Source organism: Vidua chalybeata, chromosome 12 (genome assembly GCF_026979565.1).
Source record: "Vidua chalybeata isolate OUT-0048 chromosome 12, bVidCha1 merged haplotype, whole genome shotgun sequence".
NCBI lineage: Eukaryota > Metazoa > Chordata > Aves > Passeriformes > Viduidae > Vidua > Vidua chalybeata.
In genome coordinates this window covers 16,952,375-16,965,522 of record NC_071541.1, presented here as the reverse complement: position 1 = coordinate 16,965,522, position 13,148 = coordinate 16,952,375, and the positions used below count along the sequence as shown (strand labels likewise).

Here is a 13,148-nt window from a genome sequence, read left to right as displayed (position 1 = left end):
ACAGTCTACATAAAGCTAATACAAGCATGAAAACCTACCTGGCTTGTAAGGAACATCAAAGTGCACACTGGTACCTGAAAGTTCAGATCTGGCTCTTTACTAAGACCAGAGCCATTGCATAGGCAACAAATGTAGACTGGAGCAGAGGTTTGTTTCCCCCAGGATATGCCCTTCCAGCTTCCTTGGAAATAGTACTGGTGGGCTATAGAGGGAGCTGCATCCAGCCACAAGTAACCAAAACAAAAGGATCTACATAGGGAAGTCCATAAAGAAGGAAAAAGTGAGATTATGTCAATCATGACTCTTCCCTTTCCCCAAGAAATTCACCTTGTGCACTAGAAACATCCACTTGTAGATTAAAGTGCAGAATTATAACTTATGGGGACTCACCACTCTGGCATAGGTACGTACAGAACACAGAGGAGTTTACAGTTAAAGCCTCCCTCATGATAGTCTTCAGTGCTTTTCTAGACTTAGGACCTGACTTCTGTTTCTTTCCATATCTTTTGCTCCAACTCATCCACTTTCAAACAACAAAAAGATTCTGCTCTCCACTCCAAGCTTACTCTGATGGGCTTGTGCCTTTCCTTAGCCCCAGCACCTGCCTTCAGCTTAACAAGGATGGGAGATCAAGGCACATATCACCAGTCTGAGGCAGGAAGCACACAGCAAACAAGGCCACTGTGCCACACACTGCAGCAGATGGAAGCAGGGTTCCTCAAAGAGCAGTTCTGTTCTCTGAGGCTGCCTCGACCTTGGGATGCCCATCTGCCCTTGGTGCCAACTGGACACACAGCTGTGAAAGGCTGCTTTCTAAAAGGAGTGGAGAGATTAAAGCAGTAAGTACCTAATTGCTCCTCCTCTGCTAGAAGTTGTCCTTCTAGCAGATAGGAAGGACAACTTAAAACCAGTGTTTCCTAAAAGAAAATGCTGTGCAGTCTGGTCAAAAGTAGAAGGCAAAAAGGTTTCAGGTTGTTGGAACAAATCTCCATTTACCAACACAAGCAGGATCATTCATTTCAGGTAGAAAGTGCAGGGAAATTACTTTCTAACAGCAGTTTCTTTTTTCTTCTCCTTTTTATTTCCAGCAAGATGGACCTTTCTAATCTGATAGAAAATGATATATGATACCATTTAGCAAGATAGGAGACTGTCTCCATGCTCTTCCTCTGCCTTTCTCTCAGTTTCATACAGGTAAGTATAACATGACCTAATTTATAAGAATAACCACAGTCAAAAAGCAAAAACTCACATAATATTCGAGGAGGTGGAGCCTACAAAAGGAACAGATTTATACCAAAGAGTTTCCTCTCTTTCCCTGTAAGGACAGAAAGTTGCTCTGTTCCCAACCACACACATCCAGCTGGGGACTCCCACATACCCCAGATTTATTTTGTTCCAGCACTTTGTTGGGGAGAAGAAAAGATAGAAGGCTTTGGGGTGGGAAGCACATGAATAACACCTTCTCCAAAATGAGCAGCAGATCTCTGTACCTTAAGGATGTATTCATATATAATTCAAAGAAATATTAACCCACACTTCCGTATGATTTTAAAAACAGATTTCCAAAATAATTTCAGCTTTAATAACTCCAGGTGCTAATGAACTTTCTAGTAAGTATGCTGTTAACTACTCATTTTTCCCATTAGACTAGACAAAGAATTTGCCCAGGCAGCTACAAATTGATTTCCCTTTCAATGTAATTGCACCCTACAATGATGACCCACAAAGAGCCACAGAGGAGCATCATATTAAACAATATCCATACTTGCTATAATTTCATGCTAACATTTTTTCCCTCAACAACCAAGTGAAAATTGTAGGAAAAGCTGATCAAGCAGGACCCCTTTAAATGAACAGACTTTCCTCTAGTGAGGGCTCAAGATAAGCAGAGATCTTTTTAAGCTTGGATCAGCAGTGGGTGCCATCTGAAGTCAAGAGCTCCTGCCTTGGTATCAAGGGGGGAAGTTCAAAACTGTGAGTACCAAGTGGCAGCTCAAGTTCAAGCAGAAAGCAGCTACTGAAACTCATTGTGGATCATGCTGCAGAAAGGAAAGGTAGCTCTGTTTGAGCTAGCAAATGTCATAAGCAGGGTGAGCAGTTTTAAGAGGCTAGGGTGAGGAAAAGGGTCTCTCTTCCCCCTCACTCACCTCATGTGCCAATCTCTCAGATGTTCTGAGATTTCCTGATGCCCTCACCCTACCAAGGAGCTGCAGTGCAAAACACCACTGCACCCATGTGTCCTCCTCTCCTGGATTTGCTATTCTGTACCACCAACCAAATGTGCTTCTCATTCACTCCTCTTTAGGAGTCTGTATGTCCACAAAACCCCACACAAACCAGTCTTGGTTTGCTCCAGCACTTTGTCAAGGAGTAGAGGAACAGTATGAGTCTGAGCTGGGAAGAAGGAGCTCCTCCAGTTCTCCAGTGGTCAAACAGAGATGCCACAGAGCTCACACATTCCCAGCCCTGGAATGTGGGGAAAGAAAGAGGGGACAGGAAAGGAGAAAAAGTGCAGAACACAGGGCAGGAAACAAGGCCAATTCCACGGAGTTTGTCTTATCACAACAGTATCACCTAATATGTTATTATTTGGTTTTGCCTGGTATCTTTGTACAGTAAGAATTACAGCACTACTGTAGTACTGGAAAATTGTTCACTAGTATACCCTAAAAGCACTGATTCCAACTCTGTCTGCTGTACCACAGCTTTGCACCCTGTAATGCAAACACAACGAGGAGCCTTTGAGGACAGTGTCTGAATGCTTGTGCTCATTAAGACATCTTTGAGAGAACTGAACAACCACTTCTACCCCAAACTGCACTTTAAGAAATTGTTTAACCCATATACTCAGAGGTAGGAAACAAGCAACTTGCCATCACTATTAATAGCAGAATTACAGCAATACATATGAATAAGAGATAATGAATTCCAGAGACATCAGTCAGAATAATCCAGAGACATTCCCAAAGTGGAAAAACAGAACGGTACAGTGGGATTCATTCAAACACTCAACAGTTTTCCTTGGGAAAGCTCTGAGGTATAAACGGTACATTTGAAATGATCTGTAAAATCCATATTGGAGATTTGTTTCCTCTTTGCTCAAATTATCTTTTATTCCTATGGAGTCCTACACAGCCCTGAGCAACAACCAGGATCAGAGAAAAACTGCAGGACTTGAAACAGCCCTTTATCTCTACAGTCATCAGTACATCACATTTCTAGTGAAAACGGTTTAGGGAGTTAACAAGAAAAGTTTCTAGCAGTCACACATTGCTATCACAAAATCAAACATGATAAAACAGGTGCTACAACCCACAAGTGATGAGAAAACAGATGAAGTGGGCAGGGATGACAAGGCTGGAAAAGCAGTGGCAGCCTCTGGCTAGGATTGAAGCATGCTGCTGGGATGGGTGTGCAGTCTGGCAGCCAGGAAAGGGGCTGTAAGTGTCAGAATAGGTATGTTCTGGAAGGAGCATTCTGGAAAAAAAGAAAATACTAAAGCTGGAAGAGTTCCTACACATGATGCTCAGGTTCATTAACTGGCCATCACTGAAGAAATGGATAAAGGATGCAAGCCATGTGGTTATTAGCTTTCACTTACTCAGAAATATTCAGAAAACTAGCTTTCCTGCCTCTTTTGTTTCCTTGAGGGCACAGGCAAACGTTGAAGAGCTGCGTTCTTCAATATTGAAAGTCTGTACCATACAAGTACAAACTAAACTCTAGACCACCTATAGGACAGCTAAATGCAAACAAAACTGAGCAGAAATGAGAAAAATGTGCCAAAACTGAAGATAGCACTAAAGTCCCAGAATGTAAAAAGAACTCCTAGAAAACTATGAAACTGAAACTACACACAAGGATTAACTCCACATACAACATGTATCAGAAAGACAAGAACAGGTTAAACATGCAAAACACAAGTCACTGCTAAATCTGAGATTATATGATCAACCACCTCCAAGTGTGGATAACATTACATTAACACTGGAAAGTTCTTAAGTTACTTGAATCACCATCAATACATGGAAATCCCAAACAAAGCCACTAGTTTGCAAGCAAACTGTAAAAATATTCGTTTTGTAATTGATATTATCACTATTATTTAAAACAAGTAATCAGTTTCAGTTTGGAAAAAATGTTTATGCAGCCTGTCACCCTTCTAAGGAAATAGCTGTGGAGTATTAATAATCATCTAAAGCTTGTAGTGCTAGAAATATTCATGAGCTCATCCTCAAGGGAAAGATCCCCCCAGGATCCCCAGTGGGATCAGAACAACCACAATACCAGGAGGGGAGGAGAACAGCACAGCTGGGAATACGGAGAACAAAGTTTTAACAGAAATTATTAAAATTAATCCTTTTACAAGCTTCATAATATAAACATTAGAGCACAGCATCCCTTCTTATGAATAAAACTGTCTGTTCCAAATACGATATATATGAATGAGGTTAGTCTACAAAGCCATGGGACTACAAACATCAGATGGGCAAAATAAGACGAACCTCTTAATTCTGAAGTTGGTTATATTTCATAGGCTAAAGAGCAGGAGACTGGTTTATATTAGTTCTAAGGTGATACAGATGCCAAATGACATTTTGGAGGCAGTGTGTAGCTGTAAGAAGGTATCAGGAAAAGCAGACTGGACACCTCCATAGAAGATAATAATTATACATCTAAGCACCCAGAAAGCATTCTGATATTGTGGCAGACAGAATTAAAGCTGAACAATCTGAAACCTCAGAGGCAATCTAGCTTTGCTCAGCTCATGGGAGTTTTCCCTTGTGCCTAATGAACAACCATAAAAATACCTTATGTTAGTTTTATGTAAGTTCTTTTTACTGCTCCTGATTATTTTCTACATTTGTTAATTTTTTTTAATGAGTCACTATAAAAGTACAAAACAAACATGTTTCTAGTGTTTTAACATGAAAATAAATAGCTGTCATTAGCAGTTCACAGTATACCTACATTGATCTTGTTTGCTTTGGAAAGAATAATCCTGACAAACAACTCTGAGTATCCACTCACAATAACATAGATGTTGATGATAAAGTACATAACTCTATGATAATAGTGGAATAGTGGGAATGACCCACTTGGACATGACATACAGACACTCCCTTCTGTTAATAGAAGTTTGGCAACTCCCTCACACTTCCTCCTGCTCCACTGGCTGCAGGGTCCTGCGAACAAAGTGACATCATCATCACCAGTCTCTGAGACAGAGTAATCTGTGACCTTGTAACTCTTCTCTGTGTTGATATTGGGAATTCCCTTGTTTCTTACCTGAACCAACACTTCCATTTCTGCTACTTTCTCATCAGAAAAAGCAATCATGTGAATAAAAAAAGAGGAATGCATTCGTTTTTGGGTAAACATTTTTATAAAAGCATTTAAAATCAAAACAGCATCTTCAAGTAGCACATGGCTGAAAGAATATAACAAGAAAACAAACAACACTTGAGGACAACAATTTATTTTGAAGCCAAAAATTCTTTAGTAACTAGAAGAAGAGAGAAGTATCTGTTTTTTACATATTCTATGCTAAGAAAAGGAAGAATACTCTCAGTTGGTTTAGGTAGGTGCATTCAAATACCTCCATACCCTTTGAAGTTACTAAAAATTGCAATTTTAAAGGAAGCAAATAGAGCATCCCCTGAGGCTCTGGCTACAGTTTTGTGATACAAAGGGTTTGATGGCAAATTCAGCATGGAATTCCCACCTGAGCTCTGCATTCCTGTCTATGTGCCCTAGAACATCAGCCCTTCTGGACCAAGAAAGATTTCTAGGATCCTGCCATGACCCAGAGCAGTTACCTAGTAACACCCAAATGCAACCTGCACAGCACAAGCCCACAAACACCTGTATTAGCCCTGACCTGAATTGTTCCTCTCCTGAAGAAGACAGTAGGGCAGGTGGAACTAGGTGAGGATAGAAGGTGACAACTTACTTAGCACTTCTATCTTTCATCTTGTAAAACAAACAAAGGAGAAGCCAACCTGTATGCTGGCAGAAAAGAACATTTTCCAGCTGTTAAAGATGATTGCTGTGAATGATCAATAATTGCCCATAGCATCCATCAAATTGTTTATGTATGGGACAAGTCAATGACATAAATATATTTATTTTCACCACATCCTTTAAATAATACAAGTAATTGTAAATCAACTTATTTACTTCTTTATATAATTGCTTTCCCAAAATTTGAAGCAATTTGAAAAATTCTATCCTCCTTACAACTTATACTTGTGGCTTGTTTCATGATGGAAATATTTTTTGGCCAGGAGACCATATTTAACATACATTAAATACCTATTTAAACTAAACAACCACATAAGGACTTCTCCCTACCAAGAGCTGGACAAATCCTAACCCTTACACAATCTCCCAAGGGGTGACAGCCAGTTTTCTATAACAATGTATTGATGCCTTAGGTTTTAGCTTTTATATTTTTCAGATTCTGTACTGCTTTAGTGTGTAGTTCTGAGTTTCATATTAAGGGATGGTGAGCTCTCTTCACAGAGTAGGGACACAAAACAATTCCTCTCCTAGCTTAGGACCAAGGGCAACCACCCAAATTTCAGGCCCAAGAGCATAAACAATGCGGACTGAAGAGAGAAAAACAAGGATGGAACTTCATAACCTAAAGCTATAATTGGACAATTAACTCCAATATGCAAATGGAGCAGAACTTATAAAAGTGAGAGACCTCATGACTGATCATCCATTTTGTGACCATTTTGGGTTTATCTTGGGCTGGGCTCTTGTGCTGCCCAAGGTGTATCCATCGAGGCCTTTTAATAAATCCCTACTTTATTCTTTAACTCTCTCTAGCCTCTGTTCTATGTCAGCCTTCACAAGGTAGCCAACTCCATTCACTCACCACTTTCATCAAGTAAGTCCTCCTCGTCATCCCCATCATTGTCCTCCTCCATCGCCTCCTCCTCATCTTCCTCCTCCTCCTCTTCCATATCCTCCTGCTCCAAGTCCGGGTCCAGGTCCGGATCACTCCCTGAGATTGACTCGTCTGACATGATTCCCAGTGGTGCTCCTTGTGCATTACCTGCTCATGTTCTACCGTGAGGCAGCCCTGGAAGGACACAAAGGAGGAACGTGAGCCCAGCAAATCCCAACCTTTGAGCCTCAAGGCTCAACATAATAGCAGCATGACTGCACACAAAAACCAAATCAGCCTTTTAAGTAACAGACTTAGATATCAGACAAAGCACAAAATCCTGTGGAGAAAACAGATGCCACAAGAAATGGATCATAATCATACAGGCCCAGCATTGAAGAATCTCCATCTCTTCACTGGTGTCCTTGACATGCACACAGCAGGAAGATTCCTGGTATCAATATCTGATTATTCAGAGATTAATTAATATTAAAAAATTAATAAATTATGTGAACAATTTCAGAACACTACCATCCAAACAGGAAGCATACAAAAAAGGATCAGTGTCAGCATCCCCTCTGGATACCTGTTACCCTGATCCCTGCAAACACCATCACATTGTGCAGATGTGGCTCAGAGACAGAAACCCCCTCCTACCTCAGCTGTACCCACTGCAAAGGTCACCCAGCTCCTCATCACAGCCTGGCTGAAGTCTCTGATCCAGCCACACAACAAAAACACTGTTACCTTCATAGCTCGGGCAGAAAACAACAAAGATCCAGTTGTAATGGTTGAGCTCCCATTGTAAAACAGGGCAGGAGGAAAAGTAAACACAAAGAAAGAATGAATCAGACAAAATTTGCATTTCCTTTTTCTCAAGGACAAGAACTGGGGCTGGCTGTGCATAACTTCTGTTACATCACTCCAGTGCATCACAGCAGAAATTGTGGTAGAACACAAAAATAAAGCCTCAAGAGAGGGCCAGGGCAACCACAAAGTTTATCTGCTCAGATCATGCACTGTCACTTCTGGTCAGTGATGGGTACTCTTGAGCACTCCTCTTCCATATGCACAGAACGATCCTAAAGGAGCCACGTAAGATGGATGAAAAGAAAGAACCAAGAAAGGAAAATAAAGAAGGCATCTTGATCTTAAGGAACATAAGCAAAGGATGTATTCAAAGATCAAGCTGCAGAAGAATTACTACCCACACACTCTCCGGAAACCTTTAAAGAAGGATGAAGGAAACATTTCCTCATCACTCACTTCCCACTGCCCCCTACTTATACCACATTTCCACTGTAAACTATAAAATGTTTGAGAACTAATCAGCCACTTAAAAACAAAAAAGAAAAATGTAAACCCCAAACTTCTAAGCAGATAAGGCAGCTCAAATATCTATAAACACTTAAAATTTGATTTAACACTTAAATTTCATTTTCAGCTGTGTTTCAGCAGTTACCAGATTAACTCAGAAACCTGAAGGTTAATGCCCTGTAGTAGGGCTGAAAATCTAACTGTTGAGTATGCTGAATTATTCCAGCTGAAGTCATCAGCTCCTGCTCTGCCCCTCATGGCTCCTCAATAACATTGAAGAGTGTCAGAAAGAAAGAAAAACACAGGGAAGAGAAGGCATTGCAAAGATTGGCTTTGGAACAGGAAGCCTTTCACCACTCAGTCCCAGGAGCACTTTACCACCAGGCAGAGAGAACTGAAGTCCCTCCAATAGTACACGTGTCACACAAAATAAGTTGACTTGGTCAAGCAGATGGCAGAAAAGGCCAAAACCTGAATTAGCTCAAGTGGAACTGTGCCAGTTTACACAAGCCAAAGATATTAATTCAGCTTCTGTGGTCTGCAGGTACAAGCCCAGTTGCTTTCAGGCTGCTGCAACACAGTCACCTCCAGCATCCCTTGTTTTCTGATGGCTGGTGACTTCAGTCAAGGGCTGCATACACAAAGCCATCTATTATCAGAAGTTTTACCTAACAAATGTTGTGCTAGAGTCCATGTGTATTTCAAAACAGTGGCTTATTTTTTATTTTATATAGAACCAACCAACCAAAGAAACACAAACACTGCTAACATGGCAGGAATGAACTCTCCTCTACAAACAGCAAAAGCAGGAGTGCCGTGATGTCACTAAAAGCTCCAAGTCAAAGAATGACATCATACATCTTCTCTCATCAGTATCCTCCTGTGTGTCACCCTCTCATGTCCTGTCATTTGTCCCCGAACCTTAAAATTAAAAACAAAAACAAATAAAACCACAAAACATTCTCTGAAAATCGTTTAAAGGCAAGGATATGGGTCCCTGTGTTTCTTTAGATAAAATCAAACCCAGTGGAGAGCAGGTCTCCCTCAGACTGAAGCACAAAAGGGCTCGAATCAAAGCTTTATTTTTGTTTAGCAGTAAGTACACATTCTGTATAAGCCAACTCCTGACACCCGCTTGGCATCCCCGGCCATATGCAGGAGAGTTAAACAGAAGCTTTTGAAAAAACTTAGTTAAATCTTGCAGAGCTGAGTGAAACAAAGATGGTTAACTCCTCTGTGCCCTTTGTCGTGCTGCCGTTTATCTCGGTCCCTTCCCTGCCCCGTGCTGGGTCCCAGCCCAGGGAGGGCTCCCACCCTGCCTGGTGGCAGCAGGTACGCGGTGCACAGCCCAGAGCCTGCCCTCGTTTCTCACACCGATCTGACCCAGTTCGGAGCCTCCCACCAAGGGGAATTACACAACAGGGCCAGATTGTGGCTGCCGCTACTGTTTTATGGCCGAGTTATTCCACCGTGCCCCATCTCCTGCCTTTGCACACGCAGGCACTGTGCTCAGTGTTTAATCGCTGGAGGAAGGGCACTTTGTGAGAGATAAAGTGATTACCTGCCACTGGGCCCTTCCCAGCCGCGCACGGATCGGCCGGGAGCTGGCCCCGAGCGGGATGTGTGCCTCAGGAGGGATACAGCTCCAGGAAATCCAAATCAAACCATCCTTACAGCAGACATCCAGCCTTCCAGCACAGTGCCTCAACAATGGCGAGGCTGCTGAGAAACCGGGCTGGGATCTTAGGGGGAAACACTTGGAAAAATTCCTCTTGCTTACTCAGGGAGGAAAAAAGAGCTGTCATGTTTATCCTACCCAGAAGTTAAACCCTGCAATCAGCTGCACATCAAATTAACATCCAAGACAGCCTCTCTCATGTATTATGTCCCGTCTTTCAACAAAGATAAAAATAGTTCTGAAGTTTTTTGGGCTTTGCTTTTTTAAGGTAGAACATTTCAGATAGTAAGTAAATGCCATGTGCTGATGACTGCCTCCTCCTCAAGCCTGCACAGAAAGGAGGCCCACTTCTAGGTGAGGAAACCTTGAGAATTTGGACACATTTCTGTTGTCCTCACGTTTTTCTTTCACTCTGCAAAGCTTTAAAATCACTTCTCACATATAAAGTTGAGAGAGAAATGTGAAAGCAACTTTCCCCCTTCTACACGATAGTTGTTCACAGCAGGGTTGTGTGTGCCATGAGCCAAACTGTTAAGTGAAACAGCAATCATCAAGGGATTGTGGGGACTTAGGGCATTCCTGTACATCACTTTCATCAGAGGATCCACTAGCACTGTAAATACTAAACCATTATTTAATTAACTATTACAGATACCATAGAGTAAAAAGCAAGGACGCAGGACAAGGCAGAATAGAGTCCTTCCTCACTTGAGGAGAAGGAGCAGGGTTCCCCTGTACTTATAGAAAGCCAGAAAAGCCAAAGTGACTTTACAGAAGCTCTTTGCCCACTACAACACAAGTGATTTAGGCACAGGACATGCTCATTCCTGAGTACACAACCATCCCATACAAATCCCTCCAGAAAGGGCAGGTTTAACACTAATGCTGCTCCAGTGCTGAACAGTAAAGAGGATTCCATCACCTCTCCAACCTCTAGCCAAGCCCAATATCTGGGACTCATCAAGATTTGTCCCTTAAAGCCTGTTTTGTAACCAAGACTTCACACTGGCCATTGTGGTGCCAGGCCATAGAAACAGGATCAAGCACCCTGGCAAATCACAAGAAGATTTGCACAGACAGTTTAATAAAAACAGATATTTCCAAGTCTGTACTGCATAACACTCTTCACTGTTTGTTACACAGTCATGTTTTATGGCAATAATAATTTCCTTTTATGTTTTTCTTTTTTGTTTGGCAGTAAAAGAGTAAAATGGTTGGTTGGGACTATAATATTGCTCTTAATACACAAACACTCCAAACTGGATGTGCATGAAGGTAACTGCTGGTTCCTCAGGGGAAATCTCATCTGTGTGTTAGACTACTACTAGCACCATTTTGGTACCTCATAGGCAGCCTTCAGTATCTAGCAGAACATTACTATAAAGCACACAAATGCATAAGTAAAGGAACTATGAGCTTAAGCTTCTCTATGACAAAGTCTTGTAACAGTTTGCAAGTGATAACTTGCAATGTTATTGCAAAATAACAATTAATATTTCTCTGTCCCACTTAAAAATCTAGTAAGAAATAAACCTGAAATCAGTGGTTTTGAACAGTTTGATTCTAATGAACACTTGAATTTCTCTAATTTACATTAAGCAACATATTAAAACCCCTATTAAATGATTATGTAAAAAATGGTGTTGGATGAATCACTAAAAGGATAAATATTATTTCAAAAAGGACCCAACAGTTTTACTATACTGGTCCAGCAGACCCTATATGCTTTAAACAAAGCAAAGAAGTGTTTACTGAAAAATCAAAAGCAACTTATTCGCCCCAAGTAGCATTTAAAGCCATCCTTAATTGATTACTTCATGATTTAAATCCCTTTTTCCTTTGCAGCCTAAGACTGTTGAGACTCCAGCTATGCAGTTTCTCTGCTGTGACTCACAGCTAACTGGTGGCCACAGGCTGCTGGCTGGGAAGGAAGAAAACAATTCTCTTCCTTCATTTTATCTTGTTCAAATCACAAACAAACTAAGTAGCATTGATCCCCTCTAACTGATGTGTTCTCCACAGGAATATTAAACTGAAGGAAAAAGAAGCAGCCTGTGAAATCATAAATTGGGGAGCGTCTGCTTGTCCTGGACCACCCTTCTGAGGAAGGTAAGTGTGCTTCTCCCCACTCCACATAAATATTGGACAATGGATCTAGTCTTCAACCACATTGCATGTGAGTATTAAGGAGCCCACTGTGATTTGTGGGGAACAGGAACTGTAAGAAAAAAAATAACAGACTGCTTTTAGAAACACATCCATATATCACTTTTGAGAGAGTTGCAGGACCTGCTCTTTTACTCTCTCCAGGCTAACAATTTCCCTCCTAAAAGGCACCACAAAACTAAAACCAGCCTGAAACTGGTTGTTCCCTGACAACATGAACAACAAAAGCTGCTGCAAGAAAGGGTAGGAGAAATGAAAAAAAAAGAAAAAACAAACCAAACCAACCAAACAAACAAAACAAAAACCCAAAAAAAACCCCAGAAAACCATAAAATCAACCCATAAAGGAAGAAAAGGGAGAGCTAATCCTTCTCCTTTGCTGACATGACAGTGCTGGCACTGAGAATGTGACAATGAACATTACATAAGGCCTGGCTCCCACTGCGATCTGAACAAAAAGAGCCAGCGTGAGTCAATGGCAGCATCCGCAGCTCCTTACACAACCTGAGCATCCATCACCTGCTGTGGGAGCTGCCCAGCCACAGGGTCCTCCTCTCCTGCACCTCGGGAGAGAAGTGGGAACACCCTACTGCTGGCAGTGACAATGTTTTGTGATCCTTAAAGACACCTTGAACTCTCCATAAGATGCCAGCACTCCCTTCCCCCCAGAACTTGTGAGGTTCTTCACCTCTGGACACAGCCAGCAGAAATGGGCAAATGTTTTTGTGTTTGTATTTAGGTATATAATTATTTGCCTAATCACTGATGCGTTGCTTCTAAGGACAATTTTGTTTAATCATATTAAAGCAGAAACTGACTTCCTGTAAGTCAACTCTCTCCTTTCAAATACTCAAAATGTCCCCACCAGTGAACCATCATAGAAGAACAATTTGTTTGTTACTGCATAAAAGTTCAGGCTACCTGAAGTAAGAAGCATGTGATCAGTTTTGCTTCAGTAATTACTGTAATTCAGTAATTTGTGATCAGTAATTACTGACATCTGGACTAACACCATCACAAAACAACAAAAAAAATTCTCTTCACAGAATCTCCATCTATGGTTTAGCTTTGTCAAATTCTATATAAA

The 13,148-nt window shown here is 41.3% G+C and overlaps 1 protein-coding gene across 7 annotated transcripts in view; it reads right to left on the bottom strand.

The window, feature by feature from the left end:
• The window catches only part of RAD54L2 (RAD54 like 2), a 68,874-nt gene that overhangs the window by 40,619 nt on the left and 15,107 nt on the right, over nucleotides 1-13,148 (bottom strand). For all 7 annotated transcript variants that reach the window (XM_053953654.1, XM_053953656.1, XM_053953652.1 and 4 more), the window contains one exon: nucleotides 6,890-7,096. In XM_053953654.1, coding sequence (XP_053809629.1) covers nucleotides 6,890-7,040 — 151 coding nt within the window. In that variant the 5' untranslated portion in view covers nucleotides 7,041-7,096. The remainder of the gene's footprint in view (nucleotides 1-6,889; nucleotides 7,097-13,148) is intronic.